Source organism: Papaver somniferum, unplaced genomic scaffold (assembly GCF_003573695.1).
Source record: "Papaver somniferum cultivar HN1 unplaced genomic scaffold, ASM357369v1 unplaced-scaffold_87, whole genome shotgun sequence".
NCBI lineage: Eukaryota > Viridiplantae > Streptophyta > Magnoliopsida > Ranunculales > Papaveraceae > Papaver > Papaver somniferum.
The window spans coordinates 331,921-347,247 of NW_020651748.1; the positions used below are offsets into that span (position 1 = coordinate 331,921).

At 36.5% G+C, this 15,327-nt stretch overlaps 1 protein-coding gene across 2 annotated transcripts; it reads left to right on the forward strand.

Annotated features, from left to right (window-relative positions):
* Positions 1-12,171: 12,171 nt before the first annotated feature.
* On the forward strand, positions 12,172-14,867 carry LOC113346031. Of its 2 annotated transcripts, none has more exons than XM_026589642.1 (5): positions 12,172-12,631; positions 12,733-12,787; positions 13,555-13,617; positions 14,206-14,268; positions 14,608-14,867. In XM_026589642.1, exons 1-5 carry the CDS (start codon positions 12,272-12,274, stop codon positions 14,667-14,669), a joined length of 603 nt encoding a protein of 200 aa, XP_026445427.1. In that variant the 5' UTR covers positions 12,172-12,271; the 3' UTR covers positions 14,670-14,867. The 2 variants fall into 2 exon arrangements, with proteins under 2 accessions (XP_026445427.1, XP_026445428.1); XM_026589643.1 differs by having other exon boundaries at positions 12,176-12,631; positions 14,206-14,256.
* Positions 14,868-15,327: the final 460 nt, after the last annotated feature.

Below are 15,327 nucleotides of genomic sequence, written 5' to 3' on the forward strand. Positions count from 1 at the left end.
GAATATTCAAAAGAGTACTCAACATAAGTTGGTTCTTATGGAATATACGATCATTTACTCAACACAAGGCAAAATCTTAGGAATATTACGTATACTCGATATAAGAGAAACCTTATGGAATACATGACTACAATAACCACAAAAGAACATGATTACTATAGTCTTTCAAATACTCAACATAAGAGATTGTGGAATATTTGAAACATCAATTAGATTAATTACAAGAGAACCTATAATCAATTTAATTGGATAACCAAACTAATTACCTAAGTAATCAATTTAATTATTTTGGGCTCAACATGAAGGATTATGGAACCCTGATTAAGGTATCAAAGAATTGACACACCTAACCGTACATGTACTCAGTATAAGTAAGAAGAAAAGAAGACTTATGGAATACAAAACTAAACAATCAAACTAGTCGATTAATTTAGTTTCATATGCTCAACATATAGCATCTCATGGAACAACCAACCAAGCCAAGATTAATCGACTTAGTTGTAAGGTGCTCAACATGAGACACACAATGGAGCCTTTACGGTTTTCATAAAATAAAACAATTAAGTTCAAAACCGTGGATACACAAGGATCAATTCTATCTTTGCATCACAAAGTGACATAATAGACTTTATCCTTGCAATACAAACGACCACATCCTATTTTCCATCAAATCCATGATTGCATAGGGTTTGCGTTTGTCATTGACAAAAGTCGATTCGTTCCTTAAACTATAAACTGATCATGAACGAATTTACTTTTGACAATATGGGATCTTCAAGTTCACGGACGCAAAAAATACATATCCCATAACAATATTGCAATAAAAGAAACCAAACATAATATTGCAATAACGAACATCCTCAAAATATTTTTAGAATTTTATAACCAAAACCTAAAAAATAACTAAAGAGAATGAAACAAAAGATAGCTATGTGTAGTCACAATATTGGCTATCAACACTAGTTATTCTTCCATCTAAACCAAAAAGAAGACTTCCTAGGTATCTAAAAGAAAATTACTCTTAAATCAAATCATCAAATGAATGATCATGAAGATTTATGCGTTGCGGTTATTAGGCTTACGAGCAGAAGCGATAGGCCTTGAGAGGATCTTTAAACTTCTTCAAAAGATCAAGGTTATTGTCTACCTCCTTCAGCTTAGCTTTCATAGCACTAAGACACACCGTGGTTCCAGCAATTTGTTGTGAATCAATAACCACCTTAGTTGAACTCTTTTCCCCAATATCTGAAGGTAAAACAGGAAAAAGAGGAAAGGAACCTTCAACTTCAACAAGAGTTCCCTTCTCTTTATCAAATTCAAAGTATTTACCATTATCAACAAAGTCTTTAGACAAATCCCAAAAAGAAGAATCCATTGAAGAAGAACCTAGATTAGAGAACTTTAACTCAATAGGCATGGTATATAAACAATTTAAGGGAACTAGGGTTTGACAGATAATAATATAAAGTAAGTCCGAACCCGTACACAAACCTTCGCGGGTAAGTCAAGAAAACCCCGTGAACAGAACTTGAGTTTAAAGTCAAGAGGAAGCAAAACAACCAATACGATACTCATGTAAAACTGATTACCCATCTAAGGACGATAAGAAATTAGTTGGATGATCATTGTTACATGGAGTATACCTATTCAATCCTCACACCACTAGGATTTTTATGGGTGTGAAGTCAACCTTTTGATTAATTAGCACAAGTATGAGCATCCAGCTCATTAAATGACCATGACTTTTGTTTAGCCTTCCTTTTCTGGTTATTCCTCAGTCCAGAAACATAGGACATGTCGATTTTAACATATCCTTCTGGAGACATCTTTTGAGGACTAAGTCTAGGACCTCTTGCAACAGGTTCGAGTGGATCAGAAAAGATGGGGATCCCTTTTTCAGACTCAGATATGCCAAAAATTTTCTTATAAATGCAGGGAATACTTTTACCAGAAGTATTAGAATATGTTCGTTTAGAATATACCTGTGCCCTAGAATGATATTTAAAAATCAGGTCATGTTTATAAGATTCTTGACTCTCTGTGGGTACACTATTTACTCCAGTTGTAGATGGATAGCTTACTCTATTCACAGTAAAAACAAGTAACTTATGAAGTTTGTCCACCTGTTTCTGTCTGGCAAAGCAATAGATAGCATAGTGATTTCCTTTTCCATAGAAGGTGCATGCTTGCAGAGAAGAGGCAATGACCGACATTTGTCTAGATTTCATATCCGTCAAAGAAGATTGTAGGTTTCGAAAACTTGTTTTAACACAATCTTATTTTGGAGAAATTTTCGTTCTGTAATGTAACTCATGTGAATTAAAAAGTGCAGAATGATTTTTTCTTAAGACAGAGTTTTCATTTTCCAAGGAAGTACGCTGACCATTGGCTAGAACAAGTGTAGCTTCATTTTTTTCCTTCTCCATGCGAAGCTTGTCAAGATCGGATGAATGAGTCTTGATCAAACATTTTTATCTAACTGAGCCTTCTTTTACCAGCTTTTCAAGATTGTTGATCTTATTACGCTGTAATTTATTTACTTGAAGAATTTTCTCAATTTCCTTAGAGAAAGACCCTATACTATCATAGAGCACTTGTTCACGATCAAACGACTTGCCAAATTCATCAATGAGTTTTCCATGACCCTGTAGATCAATGCACTCAGTAGAATTTCTTGCAATTCTAGTGAGCTCCTTTTCAGCCTTGGTCATTATGTCCAATATCACATTGGAGAAAAACCGATCATCACAAGAGGGAACAGTTTTCCTACCTCGGGATTCGGAAGAACCAACTAAGGAGTTATCCTTTGAGGTATTTCCAGGACACTTGATAATATTGACGGCTTTAGGAGGCATCTTGGTATGCGTAGAGATTCTGTCCACAGAGTCAGATCGCTACAAACACAGACTGATTGGGTCTTTAATGTGTTTGCCCGCTCTGATACCAATTGAAAAAGCGGGGATCTAACAACACCACCCAATATTTCGATTAGCAATCTGAATGGACAAACCTTTAAGAGAATCAACAAGACTCAATCTGTCTCCCACGGATAAACCCTAGGTTTGATTCCGTTTTTTGATATGATCTAGGTAGCAGATTAACCAATTGATTTATCCGGTCTTATATTCCCGAAGAACATCCTAGATAAACCTATACCTCTCAATACTCGATTCCTGAATACACAAGAAGAATACTGAGGATTCACGAACAGTGAGACGAAGATGTTCGCGAATACTTTATCTTACCAATTGGGGAAAAAAGTTCTCGAGCCAATCAGAAACAATTGTACTCTTAACGATAGAAAAGTAAGATTAGATCACACAACTACGATAAAAGTAGTATCGGTCTGGCTTCACAATCCCAATGAAGTCTTTAAGTCGTTAACCCGAATTTGAAGAAGAAACTCAAGGGTTAATGGAGATCGACTCTAGCTTAGAGAAAACTAGTATCACACAAGAAAGGTGTGTGGGGATTAGTTTTCCTCAACCTAGATTTCTCCTATTTATAGCCTTTCAAACCAGGGTTTTTACTTAAGAATTAAGTAAACATTATTCACCGCTGATTTAGATCCAAGCCAATATCTCTCAACCGTCAGATCGAAAGACAAAGCTTGTCAAACACACTCGTAGACGTTTTCCAAGTTCGTGAGAACTGGCCCAAACATTTACATACATGTCGGTCTAATATAGCAACCAAAAAGGAAACCATATGAGCTTCACATATTAACCATGTTCCTCATCCATCATAACTAGTCCACTTGACTCAAACGAACTAGTTAGAGAGTCATTCAATTTATATGAGATATTATGTAACCATACAAGAGACAATTAAACTCTAGATGATATCTATTCGATTGAATCGGCTCAATGAACATTGTAGCCATGGTTTGTGTTAAGCATTCCTTAGTAATTTAATGTTTATGTTCAGAGCGAATCATCTTAGATTACAACCACTTAAGTTCACAAACAAGTTCGCGGACTTAAGCATTCGGTTTGAGTTTTCCAAAACTCAGTAGAAATTCTCGGTCGAGAACTTCCACCTGTTCGCGGACTAGGTCTGCGGACTGAGTTCGCGGACTTGCGTCTCGAAAACGAGCTTTGAAAATCCCAGCAGAAATTCTTGGGTTTGAGAACTTCCGGCAGTTCTCGGATTGAGTTCGCGAACTGGGTTCGCGGACTTGACAAGCCAATTCTATAATCCTACCGAATACACTTTCTCAACAAAGTTCAAAGAACTTCAGATCAAGGGTTACTTAATCTACTCTCATTTCAATCATTGAGACTTTTTCTTAGAATGCTATCCCAACCGTTATTCACAGATTGTCTTCACGTCAGAGCAATTCTCAACTACGTGATTGAAAGATGAAGATAAACTTGGTTAAAGAGAAAAGCTTTACCAACACGAGTATTTTGAGAAAAAGATAAGCATTGAATACTCAGCTCGAAATATTAGCGTATTTGATCTAGTCTATAAAGCATACGACTTTTGTCTCATAAGAAGTAGGACATAGAATAGATAGAATTATGAGTGACAGATAAGTTCAAGTCTTCACATACCTTTTTGTTGATGAAGTTCCACGGTTCCTTGGTGTAGATCTTCGTCGTTGTCGTTGAATCGCCATGAAGTACTTGAGCTCACTTACACTTTTCCTATCCTAGTCCGAGACTTGCTAATAAGATAGATATCAAGACTATATAGTTTTGATCACTAACGTTGACAAACATGCTTGATATAGCAACGCATGCGAGTTCGACCGAGCTATGCTCTAACAATGTGCGATTATATTTTTCCAAGTTTGATGGATCTGATGTAGAAGGTTGGCTCTTTAAGGCTACACAATATTTTGAGTATTATGAAACACTTGCAAATCAAAAAATCAAGTTGGCCACATGTAATTTAGATGGTAAAGCTTTACAATGGTATAGGTGGTTGAAGAGAACTAAACCTGTAGTTACTTGGGAAGAATTTGAGAAAGCCATTATTAGTCATTTCAGTATTACTTCATATGAAGATGCAGGAGCAAAACTCGCTAAAATTAAGCAGTCAGGTTCATATGTAGAATATTGTGAAGAATTTGAACGATTATCAAATTTGGTAGATAATTTGCCTGAAGAATTTTTAGTGAGTTGTTTTCTAAGTGGATTAAAAGACGAGGTGAGACTAGAAACTCAATCCCACACTCCTACTAATTTACATGATGCAATGGAAATTGGAAGGTTACAAGATGAAAAGGTAAATTTGCGAATACAATCATATAGAATAACAACAAAGACACCTAGTGTTGTTAATACTAGTATACCTTTTAATTCTAGAGCACCTATTTCATCTTCAAAACCCATAATGGAAACTCCAGTTGTTAGAAGACTAACTCAGGCCGAGGCTAAAGAAAGAAGAAAGCAACAACTATGCTATAACTGTGATGAAAAGTGGCACCATGGTCATCGTTGTAAAACTCAAACATTGTTCTTAATTGATAAATACGACAATCAGGATGAAGATGAAGGTAAAGATGAAGTTGCTATAGATGAAGAAATTCAAAAAGAAACCGTCGAGATTTTTATGCATTCGCTGGATGGATCATTAACTACACAAACTATATGGGTACAAGGAGAAATTAAGAAGGCTCAAATTACCATACTTATCGATTCTGGAAGTACTCGTAATTTTGTGGATTCTGCGATACCTAAAAGAATTAGAATTAAGATAATTAAAGATGAAACTTTTGAGGTGATGGTATCTAATGGTGCTAGAATGACTTGTGAAGGAAGATGCTTGGATCTGGATTATAAGTTGAATAAATATGGGTTCAAAAGAAAAAAATTTATGTATTTCCACTTGGGGGATGCGATGTGGTTTTGGGAGTCCAATGGTTACAAACATTAGGTCCCATAACTTGGGATTTCAAACATTTGACCATGGATTTTAAGAGGGCTGGTGAGCGTATTCGACTGGAAGGAGATAAGAAAAATAAAGGAAAGTTATCCGACATCAATACCATCCAGAGCCTCTTAAACAAGGGATCATCTTGATTTTTTTTTCCAGATCAATCAATGCTCAGAAGCACAAATTAGTTAAAAAACACTAGGGGAGATACAAGAATTAATTAAAGAGTTTGGTGAGGTGTTCTCAGTACCCACAAAGCTCCCACCTGTGAGAAGCCATGATCAACGCATAACCTTACAACCTGGGAGTGCTTCAATCAATGTACAATCTTACAGGTACGCACATTACCAGAAAGGTGAGATCGAAAAGATTGTTAAAGAGATGGTAGAATCAGGCTTAGTTAGGCCAAGCACAAGTCCTTTATCTTCTATTGTTTTGTTAGTTAATAAAAAAGATGACACTTGCCGTATCTGTGTTGATTATAAAGCTTTAAACCACGCTACTGTTAAGGACAAGTTTCCTATTCCAGTCATTGATGAGTTATTAGATGAACTATATGGTGCTTTATTCTTTTCGAAACTATATTTAAGATCTGGTTATCATCAAATTAGAATGTATAAACAAGATATCTACAAGACATATTTTCGAACCCATGACAAACATTATGAATTCCTAGTGATGACGTTTGGATTAACTAATGCTCCATCAATATTTCAACATCTTATGAATGATGTGTTCAGAAATCAATTAAGAAAATCTTTCTTGGTTTTCTTTGATGATATTCTGATCTATAGTCATACCTAGGAAACACATTTATTACACCTTCGTGAAGTATTTATGATATTAGAAAGACACCAACTTAAAGTCAAATTAAGTAAATGTTCTTTTGGTACTGAGAGGGTTGAGTATTTGTGACATATCATCTCAAGAAGAGGGGTGGAAGCTGATCCTAGCAAGATGCTGGATATGTTGGACTGACCGTTACCGAAAACTGTCAAGGCATTACGAGGATTCCTAGTTTTGACAGGATATTATAGAAAATTTGTACAAGGTTATGCTAATATTGCAGCACCACTTACAAAATTACTCAAAAAAGACGGTTTTTTGTGGACAGATGAAGCAACAAACGTGTTTGTTATATTGAAAAGTGCAATGACATGCATACCAGTGATAGCATTACCTGACTTTACAAAGACCTTCGTTATTGAAAGTGATGCTTGTGGAGTAGGAATAAGTGCGGTTTTGATGCAAGAAGGAATGTCAATTGCTTTCACAAGTAAGCCACTTGGACCTCGTCATATGGGTTTGTCAACTTATGAGAAAGAGTTGTTAGCAGTAGTTCATGCGGTTACTAAATGACGACCTTATCTTATTGGGAGAAAATTTCTTATTCGGGCAGACCAACAAAGTTTGAAGTATTTTATGGATGCTAGAGATGTAACACATAAACAACAGAAATGGTTAATAAAACTACGCGATTGAGTACAAGAAGGGATCATCTAACAAGGTTTCTGATGCACTTTCTCGAAAATTTGAACACGGTGAAATTTGTGCTGTAACTTATGTTAGTTGTGCTTGGATGGAAGACCTATTAGCTGAACTAAAAACATATCTGTGGATCACAGATTTCATCTTTAAAGTGAGTCAGCCTTCTTTCGGTAAGAATAACTTTACCGTACGAGATGGTTTAGTTTACTATAAACAACATCAACTAGTGATAAGTCCTACTTCAATGTGGAAGGCACTTCTAATATCTGAGTTTCATGACTCTCCAATTGCTGGTCATGCCGGATATTTGAAGATAGTAAAACGTTTATCTAAGTTGTTCAACTGGTCTAGAATGCATAAAGAGGTGTTAGAGACTACATTGCTTGCTGTGAAGTTTGCCAAAGGAATAAATACAGTACTCCTTCTCCAGCAGGATATCTTCAACCATTGCCAATATCTACTACAGTATGGACAGATATATCCATGTATTTCGTTGAAGGATTGCCAAAGTCTAAAGGGAAAACTGTGATTCTTGTAGTGGTGGATCGACTAACGAAATAAGCCCATTTCCTTGCATAAAAACATCCATATACATCCACATCGATAACCCAGAAGTTTTTAGAAATAATCATCAAACTTCATGGATTTCCTTAATCTATAGTTTCTGATAGGGATGATGTATTTACAAGTAATTTTTGGCAAGAGTTGTTTCGCCTACATGGAACTCAGTTAAGAATGAGATCCTCCTATCATCCATAAACCGACGGTCAAACTGAAGTGGTTAACTAATGTTTGGAAGGTTACTTACAGTGTTCTGCTGGAAATAAACCAAAAGGATGGTCATCTTGGTTACCATGGGAAGAGTATTGGTATAATACATCGTATCATACTTCAACTAATACTACACCGTTTGAGGATTTGTATGGCATTCCTCCCCCGGTATTAACAAAGTATTTACCAGGAGAAGCGAAAATTACAACTTTGGATGAGGCAATAACCAAGAGGAACGAAGTTTTATCCATGCTTAAGGATCAAATTCAAGTTGTGCAGAATAGAATGAAGCTAAGGGCAGATGAAGGACTTCGGGACGTTGTATATCAAGTTGGGTATTATGTCTATCTAAAGTCGCAGCCATATCGGTAAAATTCTAATGTGCACAGGAAGAACTAAAAATTATCTCCACGATATTTTGGACCTTATAATATTTTGGAGCGTATAGGACCGGTGGCTTGTCGTTTGGACTTGCCTAAGGAGTCAAAAATACACTCGGTATTTCATGTATCGTTTCTGAAGAAAGCATTGTTTCCTAACACAGTTGTTGGGGATAATCTACCAGAAAAAGAAAATGAGGTTAATCCAGTAATCTCCATGGTTGAACTGATCTTGAGGTCAAGGAAAATCTTAAGGGGGGGGGGGGATGATAAGAAATTCCCAATTACTTAGAATTTTTAATTAAAATTAGGGCTAGAGTTAGACATCCCTAAATTCTCTTGTTTTAGGCATTAGTTTATTTTTGGAAATTGTTCTGTTTTAGGAATTTTATTTTAGGTTCCTAGTTATAGAAGTAGTTTCCTTATATGTTTCCTTTCCTTAGTTCTACAGTTCAGTGGCCTATATAAGGAGGTAAAGTGTTATTAGCTTGATTATGTAGGAGAGTTATAAGTGTGTTCTATATTTCTGTGCTCTTTTAAAGTCTACTCTGCTGGCCGTGAGTAAGAACTATTAAGTTCTTATCACCGACACCCTTAGAATAAATAACGAACTCGTTTACCATACGAATGACGTTACCACTCAGTTGAAATATCCCTCCTTTAGTCTCCAACCTCGCAAGAACATCGTAAAAAATCGGATTAGAAGAATCATACAATGGAATGGGTAAGACGGCCCATAATTTCCCGAGTGTGATCATAACCCTAGAAGAAGAGCCTTTGTGAATAGATTTGGTAAAAGCCTTTTGTGTTAATTATCTCTCTAAATCTTCAAAACTCTTAATGGGAGGTTGATTTATCTTGGGAGCCATGGGGATTGAAAAGGGGTAGAAACTCGAAACAAGAGGTAGGTGTGGGAACGAACCTGATAGCGAAAGGAAAAACCTGAAAGAAGAAGATCTTCAGAAAAGATTGGTGAAGAATGGGAGGAAAAAAGGTGAAACATCATAGAAGAGAAGAATAAAGACAGAGGGGTTTGAATTTCAGAGACTAAAGGAAAGAATTAAAAAAAATCTTTGTCTTTCTTTCTTTTTTTTTTTGACAAAGGAAAAACAAGAAAACAACAACTAAGAAACAAGAGACACACTAGCTACATAGGAGGATTCTTCTCTTGCTCAATGAGATGCATTATACTCAGAGAGGGAGAGGAGAGCCACACATTTGAACTGTATGTAGTCGCAGCTAGAGCTGCTAGATTATGTGCCACTTCATTGGCAATCTTTCTAATGTACTCAAATTCCACCGAGTTGAAATTACTCAGGTCTTCTTTGATTCTACTTATAGAGTTTTTAATTCTCCAACTTGGGTTGAAATGCCTGAACCTCAGAGCATTGATGACATTCAGAGAATCTCCTTCCAATATGATGTCTCTGAACCCTTTGGTCAGTCCCAACTTCACTGCCAATTCTGCACTATATGCCTCTGCTTCAATAGCTGAGCAGTACTCAATGACCTTGTTCTTACAACCCTGCACCTCAGCCCTGCTGTCTCTAGCAATAACACCACAAGCAAAGCCTTTTGGTCCTGCAGCTCCATCAAAATTGATCTTAACTTTCACTCCTTCTGGTGGTTCCCAGTAATCTCTTTGAGCTCCAGAATGTAACTTTCAGTTGGTTGCACTTCATCCATATTCACTTCAATCTTCATGTTGTACCAATACATGGCTTCTTGAATGACCTTTTGCACCTTAAGAGCCTTCTTATTAAATACCACATCATTTATCATCTTCCATATAGCCCAGAATATGCACAACCCCATTCCCAGTTTGTCATATCCACCTCCTTCTTCTAACCACATACAAATGATGTTTTTGACAGTCATATAAGTACTTTCAGCAACTCTAAGGCTTAGAGGAGAGGCAAACAGCACTGCTTAAGTCAGCTGACAATATGGAAGCAGATGCTCCATACTTTCAGTGTTTCTTTCACATAGTCTACATTCATAATTGATTTCATGAATATGTTTCTTGATGTTGCTAGCAACTAGTAGACCATTTTTAAGCATCCTCCAGCCAAACATCTGTATTCTTGGTGGTATGTTTTTCACATTCCAAAACTTTTTCCACGACAGCTCATTGTTTGTTGAAGTGGATAGAACTCTAGCTGTCAGAGTTTTGAGAAAGGATTTAGTTGAGAACTCACCTTTTGGATGATGAAACCACATAAGTTTGTCACTGGTGTTCTCCTCTGGCTCATTAGATAAGTGGATCTCCATGATCTTGGTCACTTCAGTAGGATTGAATAGTTGCTGCAGCTTGGGTTCATCCCACTTTTGTTCACCTTGTAAAAAGAGATCTCTCACCTTCTTTGCACCTTGATCACCATTCTCACTCTTCTCAGGTCTCATAGTTTGAATTCCTGGATTCCATGGGTCCTCCCAAATGTCAATATCTTCACCTTTAACTACATTCCAACAACATCCATCTCTCATTTCTTCTCTGACTTTTAGCATAGCACTCCAAGTTGCAGAACATCCATTTTTTTTCTTTAGCTCCCAGAAATTTCCTTCTTGACATACTTAGCTTTCATTATTCGACCCCAGACACACTCCTTAGCTTCCAAGAATTTCCATATTAATTTGGCAATCATTTCCATGTTCAGCTGTTGTAGTGATCTAACTCCCAGTCCTCCCTGCTCCTTTTCCAGCTCAAAAATGCTCCAGTTAATGAAGTGCATTTTCTTCATTTCCTTGTCATGCCCCCACCAAAAGTTTCTCATGATTCTAGTCAGCTTGTCTAGCACCTTCTTAGGAATGATTGAAGTAGCCATGTAAAAAGGGGGTATTAATCCCAGTTCAGTCTTGATTAGCATTGTTCTTCCTGCATGAGATAAGAACACTCTCTTCCAACCAGCTGTCTTGGAGTCAAATCTGTCCTCCAGCCCATCATGTAAAGATATCAGGTGAGCAGGCTTTAGGAGTTGATGTCCCAAATATTTATCAGCAGTTTCCGTCATTTGTACTCCCAACAAATTGGCTATCTCCATTCTTTTTTCTCTAGGAACTCCTTTAGTGAAGAAAATTGCAGTAACGAGCCAAAAGAAAGACTAAAACTGGCATGTTTCGGTCATAAAAAGGACAATACGCATGGAAAAGATGGGAGCGAAAACTCTGGGAACGTGGCGGTTTCATTAACTGCAAAATACATTCTCTTTTCTCCCTCATTTAAACTCGAACGAAATGACAAAAGACAAAACATAAGTATGGAAAATAGATGTTAGAATTTTCAGCAATTAGAAAGCTAATATGCCGAACTTAATTCTTTTAATGTTACTGATTGTTGGTTTTGTGATCTTTGTATCAGACTTTCCTTCGAGTCTTACTTAAAATGTATGATTCTTTAGGGAAAAAAAAAAAGAAAGAATTGACAATAAAATTTGAACGTGACCACATGCGACATGCCTCGCCAAATTATCTGTTGGACGCATGATTTTAACAAGTGGCAGCGGGCTACTTTTGATCAAAGCTAATACTGCACCAACGATTCAGATTTTGTTTTGAGTTTTAGGCGTATTTTAGTCTTTCTTAAAACCTTTTTATGCGTATTTTAGCTTTTATTTCCGTTTTTGGTTTACTTTCTCTGCTCTAGAAAAGAGAGAAAACTTTTTACTTGAAATGCAGTAACCAGCTATATCAAAACCTTAAAGCAATTTTAGGCAGCCTCCTCCAAAAACCCTAGAATCATACTTGAGAGAATGATGTTCTTCCGGAGTAAAATTTTCTCTTCTAGATCTATCACAAATGCTAGATTCTACTCTAGGAGCTACCCAGGAGGTAGTAATAGAAACAAACCCATTATTCTTGTTGGGGTTCCATCTTCTAAATCTGTGATTAAACAGCTGAAGGAGATAAACTCCACATTGAAGGAGACCCAATCTTACTCGAGAGAAACAATGGTAGCTCTTCAAGGGCTCGCTAAAGAATCCACGAACAGATATGCCAAGTGGCTTTGGGTTACGGCTACTTTGGCTACAGTCTCCGGAGTCACAGTAATCGAGTTTATTCCAGGTGATTTGATGAAATATCCGTACAATGTTTTTGCTGGTAATCGGAAGGTAACTTTTCTGCTCCCTCATCGTTCCAGAGTTCAATTTTATGTTGTCTGCTTATAAAATCTGGTTAAATTCGTAACAAATCTTATGTTCTTATTAATCAGGAAGATGAGGAAGCATCCGAGGAGATGGATACTAAATCTGAAAGTAAATCAAATGGTAAGTGTAATTACTTTGCAAATTTGTGGGTAGCTTTTTATTTACTGGTAAAAGTTAATTTTAGTTATCTATGCTATAACATGTCATATAAACTACGACACAGCTACATCGGAATGGTGTTATATTTTTAGTTTTGGCTTAAACCCACACTATCACGTCAAACCTGGAATTGTACGACCAGTTGGAATGGCCGAATATGCCCAAAACATGCATAGATGTGATATAGGTTTTTATTTAATACTTCAAATTTGATGCAAAATTCTAGTTTGGTTGGTGGTGTATCGCCTTGTGCGAATCGGATAAACAGAGGGTATTTTCTTGTTTAGGTTTAAAAGGATCTTCGTTCTGACATAAATGGATTCTTCTCTAATATACAATTTGCAAACTTTCTCTATCTCATTGTACAATCTGAAGAGCTTCAGAGAAATTTCAGGATAAGTAGAAATGGGCCAAAACCAAAATGGCAACCTTTCCTCTTCTGGTGCAGAAATCAATGGGGAATTCAAGTTTGCAAAGAAAACCTCGTTCATGTAGCTCATCCTTTGCCTCATGTGACTGGAAATTTTCGGCCGATTTATGATGAACTTTCCGAGCATGCTTCACCTGTACCCCTGATTAGCTTAGACTTCAGCTCTTGTAACTTCCATTTGTTACTTTTTTATGCTTTGCAAACCTTCATTGTTACTCCTGCAATGCCTATCATACGTTTGTTTTGTTACAAAAATGATTTATATGTTTAAATCTGTAATAAATGTCATTGTCTTTAGGTGCAGCAGGAAACACTGGAGGTCCAAAGATAAGTCCAAAGCCTGCAGAATCTAAATCAGATTGTAAGTGATGTTCTGCAACATACTTTTTTTTTTCTTTCTAAATCATGAAATTGTATTACTCAAAGTAAAACCAAAGTTATACAAAAAAGGCTAGAGAGCCATAAGCTTTACTCCCTGCTCATATTTCATTCCTCCCAGAAAATCTGGTTTTCCTTCATAGTACAGGACAGTACCTCTTGAAAGTAGCACTCCTTTCTTTGCCATTTGGTCAGGGAAATTAGTACGATCCAAGTATCCAGCTCCATTTGTTCTTGAAGTGATGTGTGATTTAATACCTCTTGAAAGTAGTACCTCTGTTTGAACTTAATTATGTTTGGCATTTCATCCTCATATATCACTCTATTCCTTGTATGTCATAGCTCTGTCATAGTATTAAAGGCACAATTAAACCATATTGCTTGTATAGCACCACTCTTCCCTTTAGCCACCTGTAAGTACTTCTTCAAAAGACTAATCTGTAACATACTAATTCAGAGTTGATGTTTGTGTTAGAAATGGTATGTGTTAACCTTCATTATTGTAGTTACTTGTGAAATTGCTTGTGCCTGTCAGATATGTTAAATCTGTAATAAATGTCATGGTCTTTAGGTGCATCAGGAAACATCGGAGGTCCAACGATGACATCAACGCCTACAGAAGGTAAATCAGATGGTAATCTATTATAACATATTAATCATTCAATCATGGCTCTACTTTGCTTTTTCTCAAAATATATGGTGTAGTGCATTTCCATTGTCAGAACCAAGTATTGAAGCTTCAATAGAATGTGTAATGGATTACAGCCTTTATCTAGTTTGTGAAACATGGTTGGATGTGTATCTGGACGTATAGATTATGCAATTCTTGAGTTATTACTCTTGAACGGAAAACATGTTTGAAAGGGAATTTTGTACACCAGTATCTGAACATCTACATTTTCTGTTTAGAGAATAAATTGTAAAAACAAATTCAGATTAATTGATTCTCTGATCTAATGGTATTTATGTGCAGCAAGAAGCATGAAGAGTGCACAGGTGGCTCCAAAACCTGCAGCAAGTAAATCAGATGGTTGATGGTTGTTCTATAAATGGGTATGTCATATGTCTTAATTGGATGGCTGATCTTAACTACTGTAATTACTTATGCGAGTCTGTGGAATAACTTTTTATTTTAGTTATGAATGCTAAAACATGTTTTAAGCAACCTCATACGAAATTGAACATCACAGATGTCATCGAATATAAAAAACTTCTAGGGATGCTTTTTTTTTATTTTGTTTGAGCAAATGTTATTGAATTCAGTATGAAAACCAAAGACCAGAGACCCTTCTCCTCATCTTGTTAACATCTGAAGCATCTCCCCACATTTGCTTATACTATAAGCTATAGGATTTGCAGGGCCTCCGAGTAGGAGCCTTAGCGTGTTATCCAAGTTGGTGGACCAGGCTTTAAATAGGAAAAATGACTGGTAGTTGGGTCAATCTCGAATTACCCCAGCAGACCGTCGCTTTTTGTGTTGTTCTTCTTTGTATAGAAAATTCCAAGAAACCTGATGAAAGGTTTCTGCGAAATCAATTATGCGAACCAAACCAGGTTTAGCACTCTTGATTCGCAAACCTAAGCAGTCCACTATGGAAGATTTGACGACTTTTTAGAATACTGATTGTTGGCTGGAGATAACCATAGGCAACACCACTTTTAGTCTCTTGGTCAACCTTAGAAATCATTTTAA

Excerpts from the sequence above, each read along its gene's own strand:
- LOC113346031 (XM_026589642.1), top strand. The coding sequence starts at position 12,272 with ATGATGTTCTTCCGGAGTAAAATTTTCTCTTCTAGATCTATCACAAAT. Across the intron at positions 12,632-12,732 it reads TTTTTGCTGGTAATCGGAAG|GAAGATGAGGAAGCATCCGA; the intron begins GTAACTTTTCTG and ends CTTATTAATCAG. Across the intron at positions 12,788-13,554 it reads ATCTGAAAGTAAATCAAATG|GTGCAGCAGGAAACACTGGA; the intron begins GTAAGTGTAATT and ends CATTGTCTTTAG.